Below are 15832 nucleotides of genomic sequence, written 5' to 3'. Positions count from 1 at the left end.
CTTTGTGGTCCCCCTGACCGTTGTTTTTGTTGTTGGTTGGTTGGAGCATGTCGTCGTCTTCTTCGGATAAGTCGTCTTGTACAGTGTGGCGTTGAGTTTCTCATAGCGTCGCTTGGTCTGATGGCGCGGCTCGCAGCAGGCGAAGGCGTCGACTGACAAGGCCTCTTTCTGCCGCGGCCTGGATGACCGACGGCCGCGCCTCTGAGAACGCGGCCACTCATTGGTTGGTTTCGCTTGCGGGGCGGCTGGAAAAACGCAGAATCGTGCAATGTTTCGCATCGAATATCGAAAAAGATATCGTAGGCAATGGACCTACACAAGCGCTAGCATTGCTAGCATAATCTCAAATACGGTGCTCGAGTAGCGAGCTGGCCACTCGGATAGGTCAAAACGACATTGACCTCACATCGCCAACACAGGCATCTCAGCTTTAGCTCAAGGTACTTTTGACGGAGCCTCAAAAAGTTTCACGAAAACTAAAGACGACTCCACTAATAATAAACTCTCCCAGCCTAACGGAAATTAGGCTCACCATAGTATTTTAGGATATCTCTGTGTTGCAGGCATGGCCGTCCTTGACTGTAAATAACGAACTATAAGCGGCGGTCTGTTTTCGCCTTGAAGCCTTGAATTTGTCCACTGGTCATCACATGGGCATTCAAAACGATCGGAAATTGATGGTTACCATTTTCAAATCGATCAGGATAAAACGAACGGCAATTTTATGCAAAATTTTATGTACAATAACGACCGTTTGGAAATCTCGAAGGGGTAGGGTATTAGGGTATCTAAGGGTTTTTTATCGAGATGCTGTTCGCGCTCAGACAAAATAGCCGCCCCGATCGTTTGTACGCGCATTATCTCGTCGAGGCCGATGATTCCCGCAACTGCCTCGTCGGCCTGGGACTCGTCGCGCGGTGAGAGCGTGATGGGCATATTCGCTGGCATCAAAGTCTTGCCCTTGCTCTGGGTTAAAGGGTCTTACCAGGGTCGCACGCCGGTCTGGTTGACTTCGGAAGCTCAGGGAGTGGGGCCCAAACGTCAGCTGGCTGCAGTCGTTAGGGACGGCCTTGCTCGGTGGGGTGCATGCTTTGTCTATCAAGCCATGCACAGGACTCTGGTTGGGAACGCAGTAGTTGCCCAATGGGACGCGCTGTGATCTGCAGCGGTCGATCAATCGGCTACCCGGGGCTGCATCGGCGTCTTTGCGTACACAACTTGGGAGGCGCGGCGGGGCCTGGCGCTTGTTGGGTACAGGTTTGAGGACGAGGAGCTCGGCGTACGTCTCGTACGGGCAACGCATCGGATAAATCAAGCTGACATTCGTGCCACGCGGCACAGCTTCTCCAGCTGCCACTGTTTGTGGCCCTCTTTGTCCTTGGCCTGTGTGAAGTGGTCTCGCCATCGTCGGACCTGTAAGAAATTTAAACAACGCAGTGTCACACTGTCGGAGATGTCTGTAGGAGAACACACATATGAAAGTGTTATTACTCCTTGTGTAGGTTAGACCATACTAGTACGCAATCTGTGCATAGTGTGTTGTTCAGTTGGTCTAGATCAATAGTCGCTGTACGATTTCCAATAGTACTTCGTAAGAAGCGCAAGCCATGTTCCAGTATGGACTATGCCGCGCGGCGATGCCCATATCTACTACCAGATCAACTACATAGTCATCCTGTACAGATAAATACTGGCTTTCCCCACATGGTGTCGACACGACGTCGACAATGGAGGCTGCACACCGATGGACTGCGGTCTGTGGGGTCCGGCTACGGGAATGCGATTTGTATCGATCGGTGACCAGAAGAAGGCTTGTGTCTTCTGTTGAAGAGGTTCGTGCCTATCGATTGGCTTGTGCTCAAGATGGCTTGTGCCAAGATGGAGCTTGACGTTGGTCAAATCTGCATTGAAAGTGGTGTGCGTGACCGTTGGTCGCGTACAGTGATGGAGCACAGGGTGTGAACCCAGCCCACGTCGACACCACTAGGCGGGCGGACAAGGCAATGTATGCTTGCACATTTGGCGGTACGGGAGAAGCCCGTTGATGTGAGATTGCACAGCGTTTGGCAGCAGTCAGTAGAGCAGTCAGTAGACGTAGTTTAGCTGTCACTTTCCGTTGTGCTCTGTAGTACACTAGCCGATGTTTAATGAGTACGGCCTCCCTCTGCCTGGTGTTTCACGTTCTAGTTGTTGCCTAGAGCGGAATCGGTCACAGGAGGACGTCATCAAGGTGCGCACTGCACGAATCGCATGCTGCTCAATCAACAACCATCTCGAGATCGACGTTCCCGGTCACAAGCTGCAAGCTTTCACCTACGTATGCGAGTACCGCAAGGCCCGCCGCATGCCGTCCAAGTTGAATAAGCTTGACTCTCGCTGCTCAACGGCAAGAATGGCGTCGAGCACGAGTGCCCATCGGATCTTTCCAGCCTCCTAGAAGCAGTAGCAACAACGCCTCGGAGTGTACCATCCCCGATGGCTTTCAACGAGGTCTGCGTTCGCGATAAAAGGGGCTTAGTACCACTTGTTTGGCCGTCTAAATCTCACGAATGCAGAACAAAACCGTGCCTGTGCTCAAATTTGCATCCTTGCTACCGGAACACTGCTTGCTACACAGCAGATCCATTTCAAGAGCGGGTGGTGCTCACACTCGGGACGCGAGTGCCGCAACCTGATGATCCCACTAGCTACCCGGACACTTTTGTTGCTTCAAAGCCTGCTGCATACGCACAATGAGTGTGACCATCGGGCCACAGGGCTCATCCACTGCGGCTTACCCATGGGCTTACCCTAGTGGAGTATAAATTTACACAGGACGTTTACGATATCGCCTCTAAGACTCGATACACCATCAGCACCAGCGACACCGCATCTGCCAACCTTCGCATCCGGACGACAAGCATCCAAAATGTTGGCGCTGCTCCTGCTGCCGCTGGGGCTCGTGGTCTTGTTGACCGTACTTGGCATCGTCTTTGAGGAGAAGAAGCTCTTCGCTGCGCGGTCGCTGGCGAAGATTGCGCTTTTCGGACTTCTCTGGGTGCTCTGTAGCATCCTCAATTTCGCGCTTGTGCTGCCGCTGAAGGTTCTCCTTGCGCCGCAAGAGCTTCAGGTCGTCGCCCACGAGACGTGTCAAGTGCTTGCGCGCGCGCTTCACGTAGCGTTCTTCGGGCCCGTGACGATTGAAGGCGAGGCGCACTTGCAAAGCCTCGGCCCTCACGAAGCGTGCGACGTCGATTCATGATCGTGGCACTTGCTCACGTGTATTTTCTTCGCGTAGGGTCCTCTTTGTCGCCAACCACCAGGTTTGCACTTTCCTAGCGCAGGACACTGTGACGGACAACGTTCGTAGACCATGATGGATGTGACGACGCTCTATTTTCTGCCTATGCGCTTTGCGTGGGTGGCCAAGAGCGTCATCTTCTTGGTACAGCACGGCTCGCGGCACTGTCGTCGTGAAACAAAGTGTCGTAGATGCCTGGGCCTGGCTGGATGATGAAGCTCGCCAACTACGTGCCGCTCAAGCGCAAGAACAAGGACAGTATCAAGCAGATGTTCGCTGCTTGCCATGAGCGCCTCGCGGCTCAGTGGAGCGTAATCGTCTTCCCCCAGGTACGTACTTGCACACGATGGTATGGTGCAGCACGAGTAGTGTTGTTAGGGCACGCGCAACCGAACAACGTTTCTGCCGTTCAAAGACGGCGCGTTCGAGATTGCGACGACATCCAAGGTTCGCGTTGTCCCTCTTACGATTGTGATTCCGGACGATCTTTGGACGTGGAATCGCCGCGGCGCTTGCAAACTCATCGTTCATGCGCCCCTCGAAACTTCCACTTTGACCAAGGCTGAGATCAAGGACGCTGCGTTCGCAGCCGTTGCATCCGGCGTGCCCAAACTCAAGTAGTCTCTGTCATAACCACAGCGACAATGACCAAGCAAGATGATCGCATATTCTTGGGCAGCGAGCGACCCTTAGGCGTACGAAACTGAAGCGGAGAACGTCGAGTGCGTAAGGAGCTCCGGGTGGAATTGGCGCCTGCGAAACAAGCACCGTTGATGGTCAAGAATCCAACACAACGCATCGTACCACGCATCGACGATACCCATGTACTCGTCCGAGTTGGTGATGTGCAGTGCGACGGGGTCCTATCACGATAATGAGCTATGTGCAGGCTGGGATACGAAGGTCGCACCTCCGCGAAGCACACAAAGACCGTGGCCACAATGCTGTCAAGGATCGAAGAGACGACAGCGCACATCGCATAGCCAACCGCATTGCAAATCGCAAATGTCGTGAGGAGGACGCTGAACGTGTCTAGGTGCCAAATGCGCATTTCAGTTCAAACATCATCGCTGCCTACCACACTGGCCCTCGTGAGCGTGAGCCTCGGCGTCCGAGCATGCCGTTGTCGCATGAACCAAGCCGACGCCGACAAGACCGGTCGCTAGGCCCACGACAACACAGCCCGTTGAGAGTACACTGGAAACGAGGCTTTCGTTAACGACAGCCGTCCAACCTCTACGACACGTGCGATCAAACTTGGGTGAGGGAAGACAGAGAGTACTTTTCGCGAAACAAAAGCATCGTGTCGAGACCCGCATCATAGAGGCTTTTGCCGTATAGCGCCACTTGCACATAGGCATACTTGTTGAAAATCTTGAGGTTGGACTCGAGCGCGCCGACAAGGCAGTCAAGACACGCGTTCACCGACCCGCGCGACTTGCGTCGTTTGGCTGTAAGAAGCACGAAGCGCAATGCAGCGAGGGCTGCTACGATGAGTGACCCAAAGCAAATCGACCCAAACGATGTCGTGACGCAGCGCCGCAGAGCACGACGAGCCGCGCCTTCTGGGTGCGGCGAGAACCACCATTCCCCTACGCGATCGATGAAACACGTAGAGAGATGAGGTGCGAACATACCAACGGTACCGGCAGCTGTGCAGTGCACAACGTTGCGCAAGACTTGAAGTCCCCAAAAGAGACTACGTATGTTGGGCTTCACAAGGTGTCACGTCATTTACATCACGAGTATCACCTCAATAGCATGAGGAAAACACAAAAGTGGGTCGTTGTCGACGATGGAAGTGACTCCATCGCCCCGCCATCCTTGTACGCAATGACCCAAACGCCGACAAGTGCAACAGTCCACAACGACGTCCACACGACTTGAGCGGCTATTGCGGCATACGCTGTCAGCGCAATCTAGATGCATCGATAAAGATACAGTCGACTTTCATGTTGAGCACCTGCGGGAAACGCTGCATGATCTTGCTTGCGACAGCGAGATTTGCCGCAGCAAATGGGATACGATGGCGCACTGAGATGTAGTACAAGCCGAGGGCGACCGCCAAAAAGAGGTTTCCAAGGCCAATCGCTTGACCGGCAAGTCCGGCTTCCATAAATCCGGCGACGGCACCCACGAGAAGCGCGGCGACCGTTGCTTGAAGAGTCACGGAGATAATGCGAACAGCGTACAGATGTAGTGCCTGCAACCATAGGGCGGACAGCACGGCACCGACAGCACCCATGAGCCCCGCCACGACTAGCAAGCTCATGCCCTGCGAGCGCTTCTCGTCCCCCGACTTGTGCTGCGTAAAGTCGAACGTTCCAATGTTCGGTGCACCCCAGACGACCTATTGGCACGCGTGGCATGAGGATCAGCCGTCATGTTGAATGGCATGCGATCTTACGGCCAAATAGACGACGACGGCGACGTTGCCGAGAAAGAGCCCCGCGGGAACCTTGTCCTTGAACGCGAAGTCCACGTAGGAGTCGCCGGGAAGCGCCACGTCATCGACGTCCGGCTCGGCGAACCCCTTGTCCGAGAGAGCTTTGTAGGCGTCGCGCATGGGAGCGGCAAAACGGCAATGCGGCGCATGTGGATTGCGCATCATGTTTCACAGGTCGAAGAACATGGAGCTCCCCTTAGATAAGCGTCGAGTACGTTGGTATGAAGGAACCACTCGATCTCTGGGCAAGCATCGCTTGTCTGGTTTTTGGCAATATCCATTTTTACAAGCGAAAAACCTTTGTTTCAAAGGATTAGACCCAGCTGGTGCGGCATATATGGAAACGGAGGTTTCTTAAATTTGGCATTGATGCCACGTCCTACTGACCGATCTTCGTCATCACGGGGACATGAGCAACGACGACGTGTGGGGGCTCGTACAAGGGCGATACGACGCTGCAGCCCTCGAGAGGCTCCTCGCTGGCAAGTCCATCGCGTCCATGGAGATGGACGGATGGACCCCGTTGCATTATGCCTGCGACAACCGCTCGGTCACAAGCCTGCAGCCTCTTCTGGCAGCCGGAGCCAGCGTCCACGCCGTCGACGAGACCGGTTACACGCCCCTGCACTTGCTTTGCAAGAACAGCGAGATCAACGCGAAGGCACTCGGCGAGCTCATCCAAGCTGGCGCTTTGGTCGATGCCACGTCCACGGTGCCCCTCAGGCCATTGCATCGAGGTGGCTCACGGCGATTAATGACATAGGACAACAAGAAGTCGACGCCATTGCACTTGCTATGTATGAACGAGAACGTCAGCGTAGCACTTTTGCAGGTGGTTATTTCGGCACCGGGTGCCACCTTCGTGAACGCGACGGACGGCGACGGCAACACGGCGCTGCACTATCTGGCGTCGAACCATGCGCTGCAAGACGACATGTTCTTACTTGCGCTGCGATCGGTGCCACGTGTTGGCGGTGTAATGACCCAGAACCACGTACGTGCTGCTCAAAATTCACCACATAAATGATGTTGTTTCTTGCCACTAGTTCAAGGCAACTGCGCTCCATTACCTCTGCCAGAATGCTAAAGTCTCGCCAGCAATGCTACATGCAATGCTCCATCGACCAGGTGTCAACCCAAACACGCAAGACAACGTACAAAACTATGGCATGTCAATCATTCTAACCGATGCATTTAGATTGGCAACTCGCCCCTCCACGTGCTGTGCGAAAACAGTCGTGTGACTGTGGCCCTGCTGCGCGAGTTCATGGCCACGGACGTACCGGTGACTAATACGACGCTGGCCAACACTGTACATAGTTCCATGCCAACCAACGTCGACTCATGACATCGACTTTGTAGGCTGGGAAGAGACCGTTTGATGCGTTGGCTGCCGAAGATTGCATCGCGTACGGACAAACGTTTGCGCCACAGCACGAAGCAATCCCGTCTGCATCGTCGACGTCGGGTGGCGAAGATACGTCCGAGCTGCAAGGTCCGCTCCTCGCCAAGGTGACGGCGTGGAATGCGACCTTGCCGCCCTTTGACGACGCATTTTACGTCGCTGTCTCGTGCGAGCCTGCATTTGAGGCCACATACGAGCAAGTGCAAGAGCTTTCCGTGGCGTTGCAAAGCGCGATGACGACGCTCACGGCGTGGGAAGCCAAGATGGCCGAGTGGCGGCAATGCGTCGTTCTTGCCTTCGTTGCGCTGGTGCATCCGTCCATGTGGGCGACGTACGCAGAGTCTTTCCGTCGCCCTCTGCCTCTGGATGTCGTCAAGCTTCGGCCGGCCGTCGAGGCCATCTGGCAACGGGCACCCACGGACCGTCGCGAGCGCTTTGGCGCGATTCGCGAGCTTCTCCGCTGAAAATCTTTCCATGCTTTAAAAACCGATAATGCATGATATCGAGTTTCAAAGGACATCACAACCTTGCCATGGCGTTGGCGGAGGAAGGTAGATGCTGCTGCTACGACCATGACTATGCTGCTGGACCGCGGATCCTCATGCTTCGTTGCCTCTACCACGTAGTGCGTTCCGCTTCGTCGGGTGCAGTCGATTCAGCCGCAACTGCAGCGGCCAAAGAGCTTCGGCACCTCCAGCACTGGCGCCAAGCGCGCACCTTCGCGGTCAACATCGTCGATGGCGAGAACGTCTCGAAGGAGTGGGTACGCGCTTCATGACTTCATGAGGACTCTTGACGCCATGATGATGCTCGTAGTTTCAGGAGACGGGATTCACGCAGCCGCTAGTCGTGCTCTCGCGAAAGAGCATCGGCATCACCGGTACGGTGGCGTCGTGGTGTCGTCGTTCCAGTATATGCCGCCTAGGACCACCCGAGCCGTACGCTATCACCAGTATCGGCGCTCTCGTAGACCACGAATTCGTTCTCGTCATCGACGTACACGCCGCTATGACATCCTTGTCATGTTCTCATGACGTTTGTAGCCCGTTGCCCGTGCCACAGTACCCGCATGGACGCTTGCGCAATGGAACGACTACGTGGCAACACCTCCATCGCAGCGCAGGTCGTCTTTGCGCCTCGAAGCAGTCTCGACAGCGCTGACTCCGCCGACGATCGTCACCAACATTGGGTGGATCGAGCGGTTTCCGTCTCTACCGGCAACACCCCGCCACGTCAAGGTCTGTGCCAAGGGCAGCTTCGAGGGCTTTCGCAACGGCAGCAGCGGTGCGTCGACTTGGATCACGGTCCTCACCGGCAAGCTCGTGCGTGCGATAGTATCGCATTTATCTCGACGCGTGATTTTTGTGCTAGAACATTCATTTGATTCCGCCTACACCCGAGAACCTCCGCGCGTACCAAACATCCCGCGTTGAAAATGACCACGGTCCATTCGATACCCTTGTCGAGGCGAGCGCGTTTACGCTTCTGGAAGTCGGTGCAACGATCTTCATTCCGTCCGGCTGGCTGTATGCCACGTTTGCCGTCGAGGTACTTGTGGACTACAATCAGCTTCAACTTAAAGTGCTCGCAGGACGTACTGCTCTACGAAGGAACATTCTTGCACGACTTGGACCTCGCGACGCAGTGGCATTGCTACCACTTGGATCGAGTGGCTGTTCCATCGATGGTTTTTCCATCGCTGTCGCCGCTCTTGTGGCACCTCGCCTGTGACTACCTTCGCTCTGCTTCGGCAGACGAGAAGGCGATATCCTTCCTCCTCCCAGCGCTTGGCGATGACATTCACGCCGACGCAGCGGCGCACGTGTTGCCAACTTGGGACCAGCCATCGGCCGCGTCGGTGCTTGCGCAGCTCCGAGCGCGAACCAATACGCCCGACACGAGTGCGACAAGCAGTAGCAGTGGAGACGATGACGACGGGAGCAGTAGCAGCAGCAGTGCAAGCGATGATAGCGACTCGAGCCTTGTACGTCACCATCGATCTCTTGGCGTCAGCTGATTTCGATCAGGACTCGTCTGTCTCCGAAGTCGAAGCAGCGTACCCTAAGTTTCGGCGCGACCGTGTCTCGGCGCCTTTGCCCAAGCTTCAGCATCACCTTATCGTCAAAATCCCCACCGACGCCTTTCCGCTGAAGGCGTCGATGGTGCCGAAGGCTCATTCCATCACAACGCCCGGCAAGAAGTCCAAGAAAGCCAAGGCCAAGGTGCCGACAGCTCTCAGCGCGGTATGCCTCTTTCTTTCAGAATCTCGGCAATTTGGTTGGACTCGTGGCTTTTAGGAGGACTGGTACTTTGAGTGCAATTGTGGCCAGAAGGGCCAAAACTACGACGATGGTAAACGCATGGTGCAGTGCGAGTCGTGCCCGACATGGCAGCACACGCACTGTGCCAACATCCCTGACGACCAGGAGCCACCACCAGGCTACACTTGCTTTAAATGCAACGCCACCGCGGTACCTGGCGACTGGGTAGTGCACTGCAGCTGCGGCATCCGTGCCAAAAACTACGACGACGGGTGCCGCATGGTGGCCTGTGACCGCTGCAACACGTGGCAACATACGTTGTGCGCCGGCATCCCAAATGACCAAGAGCCTCCTGAAGACTATGTCTGTCTTCCTTGCCTCCAGAAGGTGCACATTCGTCTTGTCCTCGCGCACACGACTGATCATGTAACAGAAACGTCCGCAGAAAGCCGTCAAGTCACCGAAAACAGCGCCCGTCCTACCGAAATCGGAGCGCCCGCTTGACGATGATGAAGCCGCCGAGGAAATTACTTATGAAGACGAGCACGACGAGGATGACCACGAAGATAACGACGAGGATGAAGATGATGACGAACCGGTACCGCCAAGAAAAAAGCTCGCGGGGCCATGCTGCCGGCCGCTAAACGACCAAAAGCCCCTATCGACGTCCGTCCCGAAATCCCAAGCAGCACGAAATCAAGCAAGCCAACTGCAAAACCCACGACCAAAAAGCAACCTACCTCGGTGCGAGAACGACTTCAGAAGAAACTCAAGATGAAGCCGACGTGGGGCCGGATGTAAATGGGACACCTCACGAGGTTGTATGTCTTTTGAATGCACTTTTCACATTTCCATGATTCTACTTCCTCGGTGTCAAAAAATGCAGTGTGGTTGGCGTTCGTACCCGCATGATTATCAACTACGCAAGTAGACATGGACCCCCTTTAACAACTACGCTAGGAAACGAAATGATTCGCATATAAGCAAGAAACATGTATTCAGCCCTCGATACTGTATTATACCTATTGAGGACTACACACCGGTCGATATGTTGCGCACGAGATCCTGCGCCGTGTTGACGAGGTTCACGGGCGACTTTCCATCTGTGATGAGGTAGCCCTGTAGCCCGAGCGATGCCAGCAACTTCACTTGCGTCTCGGGCCCGACGCGCGCCATTTCCACGATCGTCTGCTGTCCGATGGCGTCGATCATGCTCTTGAACTTTTCGGACTCGATCGCTAGAAGCTCGCGCTTCTTTTGGATTTCGAGCTCAGCGAGTTGTTTGGTGTGCTCGATCTGCAGCGTGTGCTCGGCTTGAAGCCGGCGCATTTGGCTCTCGTGCTCAATCTGCAGCGCCTTGACACGCAACTCCGCTTGCGTGACAGCCGCCTGTGCATCGATCTCGGCAGCCTGCGCCTTGGCCTTTGCGGAGGCAACGGCGGCACCTTCAGCCTCGACCGCTGCGCACTGCGCTGAAAGCTCGACGAGCCGCTTCCGGGCCTTCTCCGCCTCGGTCTGGTTTTCGAGCTGCTGCGTAATGAGAAGGCCTTTCGCTTCCTCGTCCTCCTTCATTGCGATGGCCTTGGCCTTGGCCTCCTGCGACTTGGTCGTGATCTCGATCGCGAGCTGCACGGACTTTTGTAGACTGTCGCGCGTCTGCGCGTCGACGGGCTCGGCCGACTGAATGTCGACGTTCGTGATCACGAGGTTGTTGGTCACGAAGATGAGCTGCGTCTTGGCCTCGCCTGTCGACTCGTCAAGTCCAAAGATCGCTGTCCGAATGATACTCGCTATACGTTTCAATCAGACATGCATGAAGGTAGCATGGAGGTCGCACCACTGTGCTTGTGGAAATGGTCGAACGTTTCGACCGCGACAGCACCGCGGATGCGCGACGCAAGGGTCTTGCATGCGTCGCCCGTAAAGTCTCGCACTGAGAAAATCTTGGCCGCGTTCTCCGTCGGGACTTGAAAGTGCCAGTTGTACGCGATGGTGAGTCGAAGCCGCGCATGGTCAGAGGTTTCAACCGTGATCTAGTCGGCATGCATAACCGATTGCTTTTGGGCGGTAAGTATACCTGATCGCGCATAAAATCAGGTCCGAGTTGGAGGCAGAGCGTGCAGATGACTTTGGCGCGCTTTGGTACGTCCCCCGAGAGCTTCATGACCGTGAACTGCTCTTCAGGGCTCAACATCACGAGCGTCGGTCCAAACATGATACGGGACCGAGTCGACGAGTAGTCGTAAATCTGGATCGCAGCGTTGTGCGGCACTTCAAACGTCACGACGCGCGTGGGATCGCGCGCCTTCTGGCCGCGCCCGGCCACGGCGCTGCCTTCGACGTACGAGTCTTGTTGAAGGAGCTCAATGACCTCATCTGGGAGAGGCTTGGCCCAGAGCTCCTCGGTTGGCTGCAGCATGTACGTTTGGCCCGTCTCGGCACGGACTTTGCCAGTCTTGGTGTCGCGCACGTAGATGCCTTCGTTTTTGTCCAGCGGAATCGCTTTCCGCGTCTCGAGAACGTTGACTTGGATACGCGGCACGTACTCGCACGGACCGTACACCATCCACTTGCTGCCAGCATGGTGCTGCACGTCGCCGTCATCGACAAAAGATTCGTTTGCTTGGAGCAAGACTGCCTCGTCATCACCAAGGATGCATACGTCCTGAATGATACCGTGCTCGAGGATCTCACCAGGCTGTAGAAAGAAGCTCGTCTCACCGCGACGAATCTCGCGTGTGCCCAGCTGCTGCACACCGTTGACAATCGGGTCCAAAACGACGACGTATTGCCGGTTCGAGAGCGTTGTGATTGGCACGTGCGACACAACCTCTTCGTGCACATCCTGGACGTGCGTCTCAGCCATCTTGCTCGTGACGAGCCACTCCTCGCCGGCCTTGCGCTGGACCTTGTAGATGTCCGTGAAGGTTTGAAGCGCTCGAAGGTGCAAAGACGTCTTTTCGGTGAGGATCGTTGCGTTGAGAACGTCGAGCACAAGCTCGTCGACGCGCGGCATGTAGGTGCCGGGCTGCCGCACGAGCCACTCTTCGCCTGCATCGCGCGTCGCGCCAAGCCAATCGGTGCACTTCTTGGCTGCGCGAAGCTTGAGCGCTTGGTTCTTTTGAATGACGGACGCCTTCATGGAGCCAACGACATCTTCTTCGACGCGTGGAATGTACGTCGCAGGCCCAAGGAACAGCCATTCGTCCCCGGCTGCATGACCACCAAAGTCTCGGTTCGCACGGACGCGCAGCGCCGAGTTGATGTCGAGGACCGTAAGCTTTTGCACAGCACCGACGAGAACTTCACCTGCGTAGAGAGGAAACGGGTCCGGGTATTGTGCCGCGACACGGATCTCGCGCTCGCCATGGCTAAGCTTCGCCTGACCGTACGCATCGACGACGACCGTGCCTAGATACATTGAGATAGACGCTCTGTCGTCGAACGAGTACCTTCATCGGACCGCACGACTGGGTTCTCGATCACAACGTACGACTGCGGCGGCACGATGACCATGAGGCTCGGGCCGCTCACGATCTTCTCGTGGTCCTGACGCGTGTACGTCTGCGGGCCCGAGAGCACGCGCGTAACGTTGCAGTTGGTGTCGAGCACGTGCAGGTACTGGTATGGCGGCAGGCGAATCACGCGCGCTCCTTCGTACTCCATCGTAGTTTGTGGCAAAATGCAAACTGGGGGAATCTTTGCGATCTTTGGTGTTGAGAAGACAGCCAATCACTGTCGATCCCTTGATTTTATTGAAACAGCATACAAAAACCGATATGTAATTGTTTTAACGAAGGTTGCGCACCTGTCGCCATTGCGACATGGCTTGATCGTCTGCCGAACGAACGTCCTTCGACACAAAGGCCTCTCGCATGGAACCCCACAGACATGACTTCTGGCGGATTTCGAGGCGCACGTTGAAGTTGCACTCGCAGGACAAGATTCTTTCGACGGATCGGGATCGGTGCAACGTCGCAGCCGCCCACTTGCTCGCACGTGCTTCAGCAACACGAACCGCTAAAACAACACCTGTGTCGAACACAGCCAATACAACACGCGCATAATCGCATCGAGATGGGCTTGTTGTCTTGGTCTGACTCAAGCACTCGCAACGAACGGCGTACAATTTTTTGTGCGTCTCCCGCCAAGTCGATGCCTCCTCTTGGCCGAAAACCCTACCCCGCGTCTATTTCGGCACTCTCCCGCGCTCTGCGCACTCTTCAACACAGATACCTGCAGCATCAGGGGGCGTTTGTCGGCGAGAAGGCAGTCATCGGCAGCCTTAATCTAATACAAGCACAATAGTACAGCACGCTCGCTACATACTTCCAAGGTCCATCACGAACGCGAGATAAAAAGCCAGTCCTTGTTTAAATACTATTTCATGTTTCAGAACAAATGGTGTGCGATGTCTCAAATAGTGTGGTCACCACTGAAAGCGGTCAGTTGGAAACCACACGACAGCTACCCATGGGCGACAACGCGGGTGTCGCGGCCGCCTTGGCCCAGTACGACGAGACGCTCAACAAGCTGGGCGCATACCCGGCCAAGCCGATCATCAACAACCTCACGATGATTGCGGAGAACCTGGCGATGGCCAAGCCGCTGGCGACCTTCTTGGTCTCGAAGCTGCACGGTGTCGTGCCCGCCTTCAAGCTCCCGATCTTGTACCTCATGGACTCGATCTTGAAAAACGTTGGCGGGCCGTACGTGCAGCTTCTCGGCGGCAGCCTTCCCCCTGTCTTCGTAGAGTGCGTTAGAGTTGTGAATCCAACCGACTTGAAGCGATTTTGTTCATGTGTTGAATACATGGGAGAAAGTCCGCCTCTTCCCGGAGAACGACCTCGCCCGGATGCGCGCCGCCGCCGACGCTGCAACTCGCGTCGCTCAGCCCACGAACCAACCCACAAGCTTTGCGGCACGCCCAGCACCGGCAGCTCGGCCAGCGGCAACGCGCCCCGCCGCCGACGACATGCAACTCCGCCTCCTCTTGACGAACCTCCAGAACGAAGAAGGTATCCACCCCGCCCAGCACATGAGCCTCGAAGATGTGCGTATGTCGAACCCCGCGTATTATGCGCAGCTCCTCGACTTCCACAAGAGCATGCAACACCAAGGCCCACTCCAGCAAGTCACGCTTACCCGGCCGCGGTCGCCGCCTCGTCAACTACCGCAGCCCCAACGCCACGCTCCGATGCAACCCGAACTGATGCGGCCGCGCTCCCCTCGCATGCGCCCGATGGCAGAACCGCGTGACCCTCGTGATCCTCGCGACCCGCGGTATGGCAACAACCCCCGTACGAAGCAACCGCCGCCCCGCAACGTGCTCGCGTACCAACAGCGCCCTTCAGCGCCGCATCAGCCGTCGCAGCAACAGCAGCCATTGCTCCGACGACCTGTACCTGCTCCGTCCCGGTCGCCACCACTTGGACAGCAGCCACCGCAACAAAAGACGACTGCCGAGGTCATGATGATCTTGCAAAAGCTCCAAGGTATCACAGCGCCAGGCTCGCTCGCACCGGCCACGTCAGGTCTCAAGTTCTCCGACATCCAAGTCAACAAGCGCCGCATCGACGCGAACATCTACCTTCTTTATGAGGGTCTCCCGTTCGTCTGTGCTGGCAGCGGTGTCCGCTTCGCCAACGAGAAGCAGGTACAATTTCAATGCGCTCGTCGTCTAGCGTTCTTATTGCTGTGAATAGCTCTCCGAGCACATGGACTTTTTGTTCCAATACAACCGCGCTCAGCGCGAGCGCACGAAGGGCGGGAACTCGCGTCCATGGTACCCCGACGAAGAGGTACTTCTTGGTTGCAACTCGGCCACGTGATGATGTCATCGACTTACGATACGTGCATAGCAATGGGCCACCGATTTTTGCGCGGTCTCCAGCACAAAGGAAGTCGATGGCGTTGCCGCCATTGCGCAACAAGAAGCCGGTATGATACGAGGTTTCATTTCCATCCATACCTTCTGCTGCTAGAGGTCGACAAGGATGTGCTGGACCAAGCCCGCGTGCCTGTGGACGAAGCGACCACCAAGTGCCGCATCTGCGGGTGCGTTCCAACCTGCGCATCGTTCGCACTCAAAGTTGCGTGTAGCGAGCAATTCTCGAAGTGCTGGGACGATGACGAGGAAGAGTGGATGTACCAGAATGCGGTGCGCGGCACAATCCAGACGTCACCGCCGAAGGAAACTATCTTCCACAAGTACTGCTACGACAGCGTCGTCGCGTCGTCAAAGCTCAAGGTCATCTTGCCGTCGCAGCTCGCGCCGGGAAGCCCGCTCGTGACAAAGCGCGGCCTTGATGAGGTACAGATGCCCTATGTTTACAAGCGAATATTGATATGTCCCAAGGCTAACGACGAAAGCACGATGAAGCGTCTCCGCACGGCCGACGACGTCTAGGCCTACTGCTATGTGTCTCGAACTATCTAAC

The 15832-nt window shown here is 56.0% G+C and overlaps 6 protein-coding genes across 6 annotated transcripts; 4 read left to right on the top strand and 2 right to left on the bottom strand.

Moving 5' to 3' along the window:
* Positions 1-2908: 2908 nt before the first annotated feature.
* On the top strand, positions 2909-3901 carry SPRG_20794 (hypothetical protein; the record flags this gene model as incomplete). Its single annotated transcript, XM_012348731.1, has 5 exons — positions 2909-3222; positions 3278-3302; positions 3350-3424; positions 3472-3609; positions 3659-3901. 5 exons carry the CDS (start codon positions 2909-2911, stop codon positions 3899-3901), a joined length of 795 nt encoding a protein of 264 aa, XP_012204121.1.
* A 68-nt stretch (positions 3902-3969) lies between these two features.
* On the bottom strand, positions 3970-5846 carry SPRG_20793 (hypothetical protein; the record flags this gene model as incomplete). Its single annotated transcript, XM_012348730.1, has 9 exons — positions 3970-4033; positions 4085-4143; positions 4191-4312; positions 4359-4516; positions 4563-4872; positions 4918-4979; positions 5033-5199; positions 5244-5630; positions 5688-5846. The coding sequence occupies 9 exons, from the start codon at positions 5844-5846 to the stop codon at positions 3970-3972; spliced, it is 1488 nt and encodes a 495-aa protein (XP_012204120.1).
* A 289-nt stretch (positions 5847-6135) lies between these two features.
* Positions 6136-7595, top strand: SPRG_20792 (hypothetical protein; the record flags this gene model as incomplete). The annotated part of the gene is made up of 5 exons (XM_012348729.1): positions 6136-6438; positions 6490-6720; positions 6773-6880; positions 6925-7038; positions 7089-7595. 5 exons carry the CDS (start codon positions 6136-6138, stop codon positions 7593-7595), a joined length of 1263 nt encoding a protein of 420 aa, XP_012204119.1.
* Positions 7596-7663: 68 nt separating this feature from the next.
* SPRG_20791 (hypothetical protein) lies at positions 7664-10193 on the top strand (the record flags this gene model as incomplete). Its single annotated transcript, XM_012348728.1, has 11 exons — positions 7664-7682; positions 7758-7894; positions 7948-8011; positions 8057-8127; positions 8175-8453; positions 8503-8679; positions 8723-9115; positions 9159-9374; positions 9429-9779; positions 9826-9990; positions 10155-10193. The coding sequence occupies 11 exons, from the start codon at positions 7664-7666 to the stop codon at positions 10191-10193; spliced, it is 1911 nt and encodes a 636-aa protein (XP_012204118.1).
* A 171-nt stretch (positions 10194-10364) lies between these two features.
* On the bottom strand, positions 10365-13070 carry SPRG_09465 (hypothetical protein). Its single transcript, XM_012348663.1, has 4 exons — positions 12845-13070; positions 11470-12803; positions 11230-11425; positions 10365-11182 (listed from the first exon to the last, which is right to left on the bottom strand). The coding sequence occupies exons 1-4, from the start codon at positions 13056-13058 to the stop codon at positions 10425-10427; spliced, it is 2502 nt and encodes an 833-aa protein (XP_012204053.1). The 5' UTR covers positions 13059-13070; the 3' UTR covers positions 10365-10424.
* A 795-nt stretch (positions 13071-13865) lies between these two features.
* Positions 13866-15801, top strand: SPRG_20790 (hypothetical protein; the record flags this gene model as incomplete). The annotated part of the gene is made up of 7 exons (XM_012348727.1): positions 13866-14141; positions 14212-15048; positions 15098-15193; positions 15254-15332; positions 15377-15449; positions 15495-15705; positions 15751-15801. The coding sequence occupies 7 exons, from the start codon at positions 13866-13868 to the stop codon at positions 15799-15801; spliced, it is 1623 nt and encodes a 540-aa protein (XP_012204117.1).
* Positions 15802-15832: the final 31 nt, after the last annotated feature.

Source organism: Saprolegnia parasitica (genome assembly GCF_000151545.1).
Source record: "Saprolegnia parasitica CBS 223.65 unplaced genomic scaffold supercont2.46, whole genome shotgun sequence".
Lineage (NCBI taxonomy): Eukaryota > Oomycota > Saprolegniomycetes > Saprolegniales > Saprolegniaceae > Saprolegnia > Saprolegnia parasitica.
Note: the sequence above shows the minus strand (reverse complement) of the source record. Positions and strands in the feature narration are given on the sequence as shown.

Coding starts and splice junctions, on each gene's coding strand:
- SPRG_09465 (XM_012348663.1), bottom strand. CDS start 13,058: ATGGAGTACGAAGGAGCGCGCGTGATTCGCCTGCCGCCATACCAGTAC. Junction 12,804..12,844: donor AGTCGTGCGGTCCGATGAAG/GTACTCGTTCGA, acceptor CAATGTATCTAG/GCACGGTCGTCGTCGATGCG. Junction 11,426..11,469: donor CTGATTTTATGCGCGATCAG/GTATACTTACCG, acceptor CATGCCGACTAG/ATCACGGTTGAAACCTCTGA.